At 34.6% G+C, this 12571-nt stretch overlaps 1 protein-coding gene across 1 annotated transcript in view; it reads left to right on the top strand.

Annotated features, from left to right (window-relative positions):
• The window catches only part of LOC119641391 (GTPase-activating Rap/Ran-GAP domain-like protein 3), a 45912-nt gene that overhangs the window by 10487 nt on the left and 22854 nt on the right, over positions 1-12571 (top strand). Inside the window, exon 3 of the mRNA XM_038040019.1 lies at positions 7777-7863. Within this exon, the coding sequence (XP_037895947.1) occupies positions 7777-7863 (87 nt within the window). The remainder of the gene's footprint in view (positions 1-7776; positions 7864-12571) is intronic.

Genomic DNA, 12571 nt, shown 5'->3' with positions numbered 1-12571 from the left:
TTTTTTTTTTTTTTTTTTTTTTTTTTTTTTTTTTTGTGCATTTTAATCAAAAAGTCGGAAATGATTGACTTCATAAGTTGACAAGAAGGGATGATGGAAAAAGGGATATAAAACAAAACTGCAACAGTGTATGCGTGAATAGTTAAATGAGTGAAATTAAATAAGAAAAACATATCTCGTTGAATGTTGACATTTTGGCGATGTGAAACTTTTCTTAGAGAAATCGTCGTAAGTATCATAGCAGAGAAAGTGTCTTTTAATTATTTCTCTTTTTTAGGCAATTTATGCGATTACTATGGTAATCCAAAGTCCGCATGTGTATCATAGGTCTATGAGATCATTAGGAACCGGAAAAGTTCTAATGCGGTTGAGGAAGCAATCGGGGTCAAAGCTTCTCTTTGCACATTGAAAATCTGTATCAAGAAAACTGGATGTGAACTGCATAATATAATGCAAATGCAATTCGGATCTACACATGGGTCTGAACTTTTCTAAACCACAAAACTTAGATAACGGAATTTTTGTTGTGACGACTCTCTTTCGACTGACTGCCGGGAAAGTGATTGACGGGAAATTTGCCCTAAATCATTGTGATGTTAAATATCTATTTGGCGGATATTTTGTTTTACTCACTAGATGGCGCGGGTTATATCTTCGCATTTTAAATCCGTGTGCCGCGGTCTTCACAGTGCATATGCATGTGTCCGTAACGGAAACCCACTAGAGATAGTTATTTGCCGGTAAACTTACAAGTAATTGCCCAAATTTGATGGGAAAAATGGGTTTACTGTTGCACGCCAATAACTAAACAGCGAGTAGTTAAGCGAGTCAATACAAGATAGAAGCTTTCACCCAAAAAAAAAAAAAAAAAAGAAAAAGAAAAAGAAGAAAAGCATTTATAAAAGCATTTGCATTCGGTCAAAACGTGATATTGAATAATGCCTTGAAATGGGTTACAACAAAAACTAGCTTAGCCTGTTTACCCAAGTTAAAAGCAACGTGGAGTCGGTTAGTCGCCTTCGGCATCGTAACTCGATATCAACTTACAATTTTAACTTATCGGATGGCAACTGTTGACAGGTAGTAAATTGATAAAACTCAATAGCGCGATAGTCAATGTTTGCTCGATATCGAATGAAAAAATGCCGTACTTATGTACGAACAAAAATCCAAAGCATTGGCAAAATTCATAAAAGCAAATAATTATTCCGGATGCTTCTACTTATTCGTGTCGTGTAGAATATGGAAAGGGATGAAGGCAAATGCAAATGGAATTAATGAAAATATTCCGAGAACGGGAAATTGGGGAAATGTAGAATTACAGTAAATTATTTAACAAGTATTCTGGAAATGTGATATTCGTGTGCATGGACAAGCAATTGCGAGCGTTACGGGAATTACGAACACCAAGTTAGCGATTAAAAAAAAAATTAGAAACACTATTATGTTATACGGTTGATCAGTAGACACCGTACACCGCTTCGCTTAATACATTAACTCATGCAACGATTTTACGAAAAAAGCTATCGTTATATGGGAAGTGGTCGACGAAGTAGTCCGATCTGAACTATTTGCAGCAGTGTTCGTCGTTGAGCCAAAATATCTCAAAAATTTCGACCTATAGATTAAACGCAAATATATAACACGGACAAATAGAGGCATGGCCAGGCAAGCTTATACTCACTTTCTGAACCGATCGGTATAATAAAAGATGGGCCTATCCCGAGTTCTTCTTCTTGCCATTGCATATTGTATCAAAAATAATGTAATTATTAATAGTTCTTTTCACTGGTTATTTTTTTATGGTAACTTTTTCATCAAGCTCTGTGAAGCTGTTCTTAAGGTTTTCGATATAAACCTCCTTACTTTGCTGCCCAATTTAAAGCGTTGGATATATGCAAAAGATACGTTTCATTAGGTGACGAGTGTTAACGTAAATGGAAAACTTGTTGAAACTTATTCTCGTTGTGGAATGGAAAGGGGCTCTTACACATATCTTTCCTTTGTACATTCATTCACACGACTTTCATCTGCAGTTGCTGCTCTCACACTCACACTTGCGCGCAGCGATTGCAACAATATGAGAGGATCCATTGCTCTTGCTGCGGGAAATTGAATTATTTATTTGTATTTTAATTATATTGAAAATTAACTTTTAAATATTCTTACTTGTCTCGCTTTGTGTGTCTTTTTATTAAGCTTCGCTTGATACTTTTTTAAATTGATTTTAAACTTTTCACCAAATTTTTTTTTTTTACTTTTATATTTCATTTATTTATTTGCTTACTTTCCTTCCCCTTCTTTGCATTTCTTTATTATGCAACCGATGCACCACAAATATTCCACTGTAAACACTGTAAACTGAAGGAGAAAGAGTGTGTTTCGTAACGTACGATAGGTCCACTAATGAGGACCGAAACTCGATAACTGGATATCGTTGCTGTTTACCAGGAGAAGGCTTTCACAGCTTTTTTCGCCATAGTATAATATTTACCTCTATCGCATCTTTATCTTTATCTGTTTCCATGTGTGAAGGAATTTATGCGCGAAAGGTCCAAGCAATCGTAGACGTCGTAGGGTACATTCTTCCACGACTACAATTCAAAGTTAAAGCGTATGCACTGAGAAAAACTTATTACAAAATGAATTAATATTGAAGTGGACTTTGTCGAACTGCAGCTGCATTGTTCACCTGTAAAACTATCATATGGAACGTTTCTTAAAACGCTCTGGTGCACTTTGCATTGTACATAAAAGCTTATCGCGTGTGCGCGAGAACATCTTTATGTTTAGAACTTTTTGAAATTGAAAGCCGACCTGAACTATGTCCTGCTCAAATAGTCTATGCTTGTCAATACCCTGGGGTATTCTGCTAGTTTGTTTAATCTAGGACCATAGTTTAGCTTTGTTTCAATCTTATTGCATAATAACACACTCTATTCTATACATCTGTCTTGCATTATAAAGAAAATTCATTTGTATGGTTTAAGATATTTAATTAATACTAAAAAGCTTATATGTATTTGCATGGAAATCGGTTAGAAAATTTTAAATTTCAATTCCGTTTCATTTTTTAAAAAGGCGGGCAATTTCCACATAACACAATTTTAAAATTCGAAATGTGAAAAAATGTGTTTTTTACTTAATCAAATGCACTCGTATATCAAGAACGCATTGTATACTTGCTTTATATCGTTGCATACAAACGACTGATGTTATGGACAGAACAGCACTGAACTGTTTTACTGATGGATTGGAGTGATATATATTAGAATTCTATCACTCCAATAATATGCTATTCATTCATTAATGCATGAACATAGCAAAACAGAAACGAATTCCCACCAAAAGCAAAATATTAATTCATCCTAGAGACGTTATGAGCTATTGCTTAATAAATCGGAGAAGTTTCTCTTCTTCATTTTCATTTCATTCTCATTCTTTTCGTGTACTCGATAAAGTAGTTACATATGGTAATGCTTTTGAGCAACAAATATTACAAATTTCGATGTGCATTACGTAGACACGGACGCGGAAATGTTTTAAAATAATTTACACTTACCTCTATTTCAACAAGTAAGAAAATCTTATTCGGTTGTGACCGAATCTTTTATACCCCTCACCATTATCCTATTTTTCGCGAATTATTTTACCGAAATTTATATCGTGTATCTGTTGCGGTTTCTGAGCAACGAGTAAGGCGCGTGTGGGCGCTGCAGGCGTGTTGTTTGTGAAGCTTGGGTCATTTTCAAATTCCTTTACAAGTTTGTACCCGATATCTTTATTTTGCGTGAACGGGAGATACTACGCCACAGATATTACATAGCTGGACGGACGGACACATAGACAGATGAACGAACGGACATGCTTGGATGACAGGCATCCACGACGGACAACTAGCATAGGAAATTTAATATGTTATTAAAAATTTTTTAACATAAATATTTTAGGAAAGTTAGTGGTCTACCAAAATGATCCTGAAGTAACCGTTGATCTAAGCAATATTTTATTATTACTTGGACTTGCTTCCATTAACAGGTAACTAACAACGTGCCTAGTCGTGAAGTCGGTAGCATTAAATCCTCGCTATTAATCACTTGAATTGTTATATTTTACTTATTTATGTTTTGTACATTGATTTCGCATTAAAATATAAGTAAATTCTCTTCTTGCGCTATGCAAGAAAATCGAGAACTTTAGTTTTTTTTCTTTTTTCTATCTATCGCCAAAGGATGATGCGTATGTTCATTTTCTCCAAAACCCTTGCAACACTTCAAACGTAAGCTTCAGAGACCCCTCAAAGTATATACATATACTCTTGATCAGCATAAAATTTTAAATTAATTTAAGCATACCCGTCTGTCCGTCTGCCTGCCTATTCCTGGCCGCATAAAAGGAGTTACCGACTTTAAATTTGGCAGAAGGATTGAATGCTCTTGTACGCACGGATGTGCTTAAATCGATTCCGGATTTGATGCTGATCAAGAAGATATATATATATATATATATATATATATATATACTTTTTGAGGTCTTCGAAGCTTCCTTCTGAAGTTTGCAAACCTTTTGACAAAATGAATATACTCCCCTCCCTCGGGTGATGGGTGTAATAAGCTATTGTCATTCGTCAGCTATAAGAAATAAAAAAAAAATAAAAATTTTAAAGTAAAATCGAAACACTTTAATCAGATCGCTGAGAAAATCGATTTTTTATACCTTTTAAAAGCTAATTTAACAAGCAAAACAATACAATTGTCTTGCAACAATATCTACCTACATAACTAACAACCCAGTGCTATACACGATGTAATCTTCCGAGAAATCTTAAGAATTTAATCTATGACATTGATAATTTCATAGTAATACTATCTTATGGCAGTAAATGAATGATTTTCCCCTTTGCATATGTTGAAGGTAACATTTTATATGAGTATTTATTATAATAATGCGCACATACACACATAAAAAGATGTACAAAACGCATTGTGTTAGCTCAGGCGAGAAATTTAAAATAGAGCAAGCATGAAAGCAAGAATTTGATCAACGAGTGAGTATAAGATATATTAAGCATTCAATAGAGTTTTCATACATTTGCTTCAGTAACGGTATCTATTAGTATTCTTCAATTGAATTCTTTGAAAACATCCTTAAAATTGTTAAAAGATGCGAACAGAACCTGTAAAGAAAACTACAAGGTAGAGAGAGATAGAGATAGAGATAGATAGAGAGAGAGAGAGAGAGAGAGAGAGAGAAATAATTTACGTTTCATCACCAATAGTAATAAATGCGAGTATCCGAGAAAATATACTTTCAAGCTATCATAAAACATGTATATATTTATTTTTTAAGGTTAATTCTCTTTAGCATAAATACAATATCAAGTTGCTTTATTGTGAAAAATAGGCAAAAAAAAAAAAAAACAAAAACAAACAAAAAACCGTCGCATTGTTCGACATATTACGTATAAAATAAGATTCTTGTCATTTTTTCAATTAAATCCGAATGCTAAACTAACAAAAAATGTGCATAATCAAGGGTCTTTCATTAGGAGTGATACTTGTTAACATTTGAGATAAAAAAAAAAAAAAGAGCGAGAAGAGCAACTCAACGTATCAAAGTAAATTATGGCTTATTTTGAAACTTACACGTCGCAGTTACGTTCTCAACGAACTATCTTTGCACTACGGCTTTAAACAAACTGACGTTACACGATGAGTTGAGAATTAGAGGTCCAGCATATGCCACTGAGACTTCATGAAAACCTTGTGGATTCTTCTCACTTCAATAACGGCAATTCTTCTTTTTGACAAAGACACTAAGAGAAAAATGCGCCTGAGAAGATGATTATCTCAACCTTTCTCCCAATGAACTCTCCGCTAAACAGGCGAAGAGTAACAACAACTGAGCTGCCACTTTAGTAAAATTAAAGTTTAATAAAAGAAAGAAAAAAATAGTTCCTAAACGCTCACGTAACGTAGCCAGACGTTGAGCTGTACTAAATTTTTCCATATCTGAAAGCACACGTAAATCATGTTTGAAATTGCAAATTAGATCAGTAGAGAAAGTATCACTGCCAGTGAGAGACAATTCGCCATTGCTTTTCCTTAAACACCGGCATAGTATGTCAATGTATCTTTGTTTCAAAGAACCCTTAATTTTTTGAAGCGACCTATTTTTTTCTGATGTCGTCCTAATACCGAAAGTGTTGATTAGACAGATTATGAATAGTGCGCGATTTAAACAAGCCTTAATCAATAGGGCAAGGAATCCAGTTCATTCCAATACAGCACTGCTAACGTCGTGTTAACGCCAACATTATTACGGTTTTTAAAGCTTTGCTTATTATTATACCTGTCCCGTTTTAATCTCAGCGCTGCTTATTAATGCTTTCTCTCAAATAACATCTTACTTAAGGTTAAGCCTAAAGATGAAACTTTGACTTTTTCGAAGATCACACCACTACCCAGTACCATACAGTATGAGTCACATAGTCAAGCAGAAGGTCTAGCTTGATTTTGATTTCCTCCGCTTTCAGATACATGAGCAAGTAAGTTTTTTATCTGTATCTGTATGAATGACGGACACGGACAACTAAAAGAAAAGAATGCCAATGTTCTAGGCCATCATGACTTGAATTTCTCCTTCATCTATCAGAGATTCAAATAACCTCAAAATTTCCCTATGACACCTTAGCATTCATTCTAAGAACTTGGCAGCTAAACTCATGTTGAGTGACTTACTGTTGACGAGACTAAAGAACGAAACTATTTTGGAAAATCAATACATTTTCATATGACGCTATCATTAAAACAATCTCGTACCAGAAATCTTAATCCAGTGCGATAGTTCGAATTTAGCAAGAATGCATGCATGGCGAAAGTGCTTGCTTATGTTAAAGCAAGAAAACATAAAATATTAGATTCGCTGGCGATTTGATCTTCATCAAAACTCTGTCAATACTCTATACAAGCGGCTGAACGTAATCGATTTTTTAAACTTTCATACATAGGCCTACAGAATCGCTTAAAAGATATTTGTGGAAATCTCTGCCATTATGTCTGTTTACAACTTCTGAGTCACGAGTAGAATATTCTATTGTCGAATAATCGAAAACAGACAGTTTTCAGTTAACGTTGCACGGTAGGCGTGTGCTTAAATGTATTTGTTCTATATTTAACACTAATCTGCCTAAGAAGATCTTGAAATGGTTTTGCCAAATTTCAAGTCGATATCGGAGATTGCTTGCCATATTTATTACACTCGCAGATATATGGGCTAGAGGGCGAACAGGCACTTGCCTGAATCGAAGCAAGAATACATACAATATATGGAGTTTCTGAAGTTTCCTTCGTCATATACCCCAAGCAAAAAAAGCTTTAATATGTTAGTTGTAATCATTCCATATATACACTATATATATATTTATATTAAATTTTTCTTTTATACAATTTCAACGGTCAAATGATCGATCCTTTGTTCATGTTGATCAACAATTTATGTAGTTTATAACTTTATCGAAGCTTTGCTTGCCCAATACTGGCATTTATTATATCGCAAAAAATATTGATGATAACATGAACAGCAGGAGATTCGAACATAATTAATTTCTCTTGTGTTTCAATAACAAAAAAAAAAAAAAAAAAATTTACTTAAATCATTCGTTTGTTTCCTAATTTGCATAAAATTCTTTTGCCATAATTTTTCTTTAATTTGTTTTCCTTTTTTTTGTTTTGTTTTTTTTTTTTTTTCTTTTGTTCTTCTTTTTCTCTCTTTCAGCTACCACAATCTGAGTTGGACAATATTGACCCTAATCATAAACGTTTTCGTGTAGAGAATGGTGAATCTTTGGCAGAAAAGGACGAGGTATGTACATGCTTATATAATATATGAGAAAATTAACAAATAAAAATATTTGTTGTGTACTGTCGTTCTTAGCTCGTCAGCCTATGGCATTTTGCCTTTATTTAACTTGTGGTTAGGGTTACGGAAGCAAGTTAAAGCTAACTTTTAACCGCTTCATTATGTTTGAATTGAAAAATCCTTCCCATATACGTTTATACTTTTGTTATGTGAGAGCTAAAGTCTTTGCATATATAGATGAAACGCTATGTTATGCCAATTTTGTAGTTGCTTTGAGTGCGGTCATCATAATGGCAAAAGCTAAACTAAAATATATAAAAATATTGTATGTATGTATGGTGATGGTCCCTACGGTAATGCGGTACATTTCGAATACTTACCCTCTTATATTAGATCGACCATCGAAAGTTTAGAGTCGAAAAGTCTTCAATTTCCCCAAGGAAACTTTGTACACCCTACAAAATGTATATATTCCATTTGTCTTTTTCAATCCGTGTGTCCGTGTGTCATTCCAAGAGGACGTATGTGTTAAGCATACTCCTACTAGTAGAGATTAAGCTATCAGCGAAGACTTTCCTCCAAAGCGAACAAAAAGAGCGACACAACGATTTTAACTTCATTGCAAAAATTGGAGAAGCCAATCGACCTATTCTCTGATATAAGGGAATTGTACCCACATTTTCAGCATTCATAGAAAAGTATAATTTAGGTTTTACTGCGCCTGCAATCGATTCGGGGTCTTTTTTGACTGGATGCTGCACGTCCCAACCAGAGATATGAATAATTTCCGTTTAAGCTTTCAAATCCAAAGGAAAGCAGAAGAAATCATTTCAAATCTGGAAAAAGTGACTAATGTCGATACATATTCTAGTGTGATTTATAGTGTATTGAGTCATTATCATTTTTATCGTAGCACTTTCTAAGGATTCCAACGTCAAAGCGTAAGATCAAACAAACAGAGACTCCACTCTATTTACATAATTCAAAAGTAATGTAGAACACAGTGGGGTTTCGAACACGCATTTCGAATTTTTTCGAATTTTTTTTAAACTGTTCACGCAAGATTTGACTTTCTATTGCGAGTAGAGAAGTTTTTGTTATTTAGAAACAGAAATGGAAAACGTGATATAAAAACATTGGCTGCATGATCCAAGTATTGTCTGCCAACTATAGCAACTTTACTATACACTTTCAAACCAATGAAGCGTATGTATCCTAAATAGTAGAGCTGCCAATCATTTACCGGTGTGCGTCTACGATATAACGAGCTTCCGCCTCCCGCACGACAGATGGATTGAATTTTAACTTTATATTTTTTATGCAGAATTGCATCCATGGAGTGGTTATATTCAGTCAGTACATATTCTATTTTGTTTAAATTTATTGTAGGCGACTTTTCCGCCTATCCCGAAAATTGCCATATACTATACATTGGTCGTTAACAGCGGTAGCAAAACCGATTTACATAATATTTGCTTTTTGTTTGCCCTCGCTCAAGTTAGACGCAGAAATAAGGTTGCATGCACTTATATGTATACGTATATGTCTCTACAAAATAAAAACCAAAAATATGCAAATCAACTTTAATTTCGACTGAATCGCAATGCAACCCGACAACTGTACAAACAAGTACTCGGGAACATAATATGTAGTAAGCAACATAAATTTAGTACAAAGGTACAAAGTTTTCCGCCTAACGCACCATAGCATCGTTCCTGAGCCTGAGATAAACGTGCTAACCACAAGACTATATGATGGCCACATGAAATTTAAGCAATTACTGCTTGAATTTTTAAAGTTAAGGAAACGAATAAGATTTAATTTCATACTTTAACTAAATGATTAAAACCGCTACGTATTGTAATGTAATGTGGTGTTAGTGTCTTATGTATTCTAAAACTATATTTTCATTATTTACATTAAGATTAGTCAATGTAAGTATAATTAAGCGGATTTTAATCCGTTCAGAGTTGTTTGCAAAAAGTTAAATTTAAGTCTATCACTTAATCCCAATATCGGGCTCTTGAAAGCCCATCAAAATAGCTAAGCTTAATACGACTGATTTGCCTATGCCGCATTTAAACTAAGTTGCAATCTTAACATCTCGCTATGATACGAAAATTAATTGGAGTTGTTTACGGTTATCGGTTGCCAAACTTTTGCACGTTCACATCTGTTTTGAGGGGTCACTCGCAATTTGGATCTGTACTGCTCGTGGGCGTGCTAGCTATGCTAGCTGTGTACATGCTTTTTTTTCTTTCCTATTTATTTATACACGGATTGTTATTTAATTTTTTTTTTTTTTTTTTTTTTTTTTTTTAGTTCTACTTATATACTTTGTACTAGTTTTTAAATAATAATTAGTATAAGATTTACTTCTAAGAGTCAATTGAGTTCGGCTGTTGGTTTATTTTAGGTGAGCCTCGCCAATAATGTCGGAGGCTTTTGATACAAATTTTGTATTTTATTTGATTTATGAACAAGAGAAGGAATTGAGATATGGAGCTCCTCAGTTTCGCTCAGTCCACTGCTGTTTTGATGGAGTCCTGCCTCTCGTATCGTTCACAATTTGTATTTGTGGATGCTATCAAGTCTGGGCCGTTAAAAGTACGCAGTCGTATGCCTCAAAGCTCTATCATTGGCTTACCTTTGCCCTTCACCGACTAATTGATTCGCTTTGGAAGAACTATGCATCCTATGCTGATGATTTGAAGATTTTATTTGCGAGAAGTGTTGATAATTTGAAACGATATCATGTTAACATCGACTGCCCACGTTTGAGCTGCGTGCAAATTCGGTTCTAAGGGTAGATGGTGGCAAAGTTGAGATTGTAACTAGCTTGCAATGCCTGCCTGTAATTATCGATAATAAGTTATGTTTTGCTGCGCACATAAATTCTCTGTTCGCTCAATTCAGGTCAATTTCATGCTTAGAAAGTTTTATTCGTTAAATATCTATATCGCCATTCAACTCATAATGAGAGTGATCAAGGCTTTAATTTTAATTAATTTAAATTAATCGTATAGCTAGATATGGTATTCTCCTTGAGATGGTATGACCATATCTCAGGCTGTGCTCTACGTTTTCTAGGTTGTTCCTTCGTTAATCTTATTGAGGCAAGACTTCCACTGACACACAGCATTATCCTACGGCAGGAACCGAAGAAGCTTTTTAATTTTTTTTCGTTTAGTGGGTCGACTCGCAATAATCAATTGTTGATTCCTCGAGTTACGTGCTCCTTGGCCAAATACTTTCAGGTAAAAGTTATAAGTGCTTGTAATTGCCTGCTTAGCGAGTTGTGGTAGGTTAGATGCTCTTATCTCATTTACACGCGTAAGCTTCTAATCTTCGCCACCAATCAGGAGATTAGCTAATTGTTTAATATTGAAATAAAATTGCGGGCGTGGTATGTGTTATTTCCTTTCCTACGTGTCTAATGACTTCCTTGTTTCTTGCCAATAAATAAATAAGTAAATTGAGGATGCCATGATACGAAGAGATAATGCATGAGAAGGAGAAAAGTTCAAGAATTTAACTTGATAAGGAATATTTATACCCTACATCACTTATCGTACAAAGGTATACTAAGAAAAACACTTGTCTGTTTATCTGACCGCCTATCTATCCGATATCTGTCCGTGTATTTTCGTGTTTAGTCTATAATACGCACTTTCTGAGACATTTCGATGAAATTTGGACAACACCGGCATACACTACTGAAAATGATTCGGATCGCTGCACTTTTTCGAGCACTTTCCGTATAACGCATTATTTTGAAGAGTCCTCACATGTCTAACTATATTAGCCAAAGTGACTTTGGGCATATAATAGTAGTTTATAGCCCGCTATAATATTTATACTTGTCTGCACTTAAATTTATTCCTAAATCCCCGGCACTCCTTTTGCAGTATAGCATCAACATTATACTATCGGGCGCCGATCTTTAATGAGAAGACAAAATAAATGCATATTTTATGAAAGTTATCAAAGCAATATGCTTCTGTTTAATTTTGTTAAAAATTAATAAAATTGTAATAACTTGAATAGTCGTTCTATACCCTTAGTCTTTATTTTTTTATATATATACTCGTGATTTGTTCATATATGTACTTCTTAATGAAAAAATTGGTTCGAGTTTACTAGTTTGCTTTCTTTGGTGCTCGCAGTGACAAGCACGCGATACAAAGTGCATATCGCTACCTGAGATATCGCTTTAATGTAACACTCATGAAATGGCTTATCCCTTTCCTGGTGCGAGTCACAATATCTTTTATAAGAATTATGCTTTTTTTGATAAGAATCGCAATCTCTTTTTCGTCCTCTTATCCTACTACAAAATGCGGCAAAAGAAATTACCATACCGTACGCTTATAGTCATCTCATTAAATATGCGCTAGAAGCCATTTTTTTTCTTCGGGCATTTGCTCGGAGAATGGTACCGTGTATGTGTATCTACTACGGCCATCCCAAGCGCAAAAAGTCATCGGTTAGTTTAAGAGAGTCAACCGTATTGAGATCGAAAAGGAATTTTCATGACCACAAAGTTTTGCATAAAGCATAGGATGCGATCAGCAACGTGTAATTCATTATGAGCTTTTAAAATCAAATGCAACGGCTACCACAGGCGTCTACTGACGTGAGTTGAACAAATTAAACGATGTATTGTCGCAAAAAAAAAAAAACCAACCATAGCGGTTAGCAGTCGCCAAAG

This window comes from Glossina fuscipes, unplaced genomic scaffold (assembly GCF_014805625.2).
Source record: "Glossina fuscipes isolate IAEA_lab_2018 unplaced genomic scaffold, Yale_Gfus_2 0, whole genome shotgun sequence".
Taxonomy (NCBI): Eukaryota; Metazoa; Arthropoda; class Insecta; order Diptera; family Glossinidae; genus Glossina; species Glossina fuscipes.
This window is presented reverse-complemented; position numbering and strand designations above follow the sequence as displayed.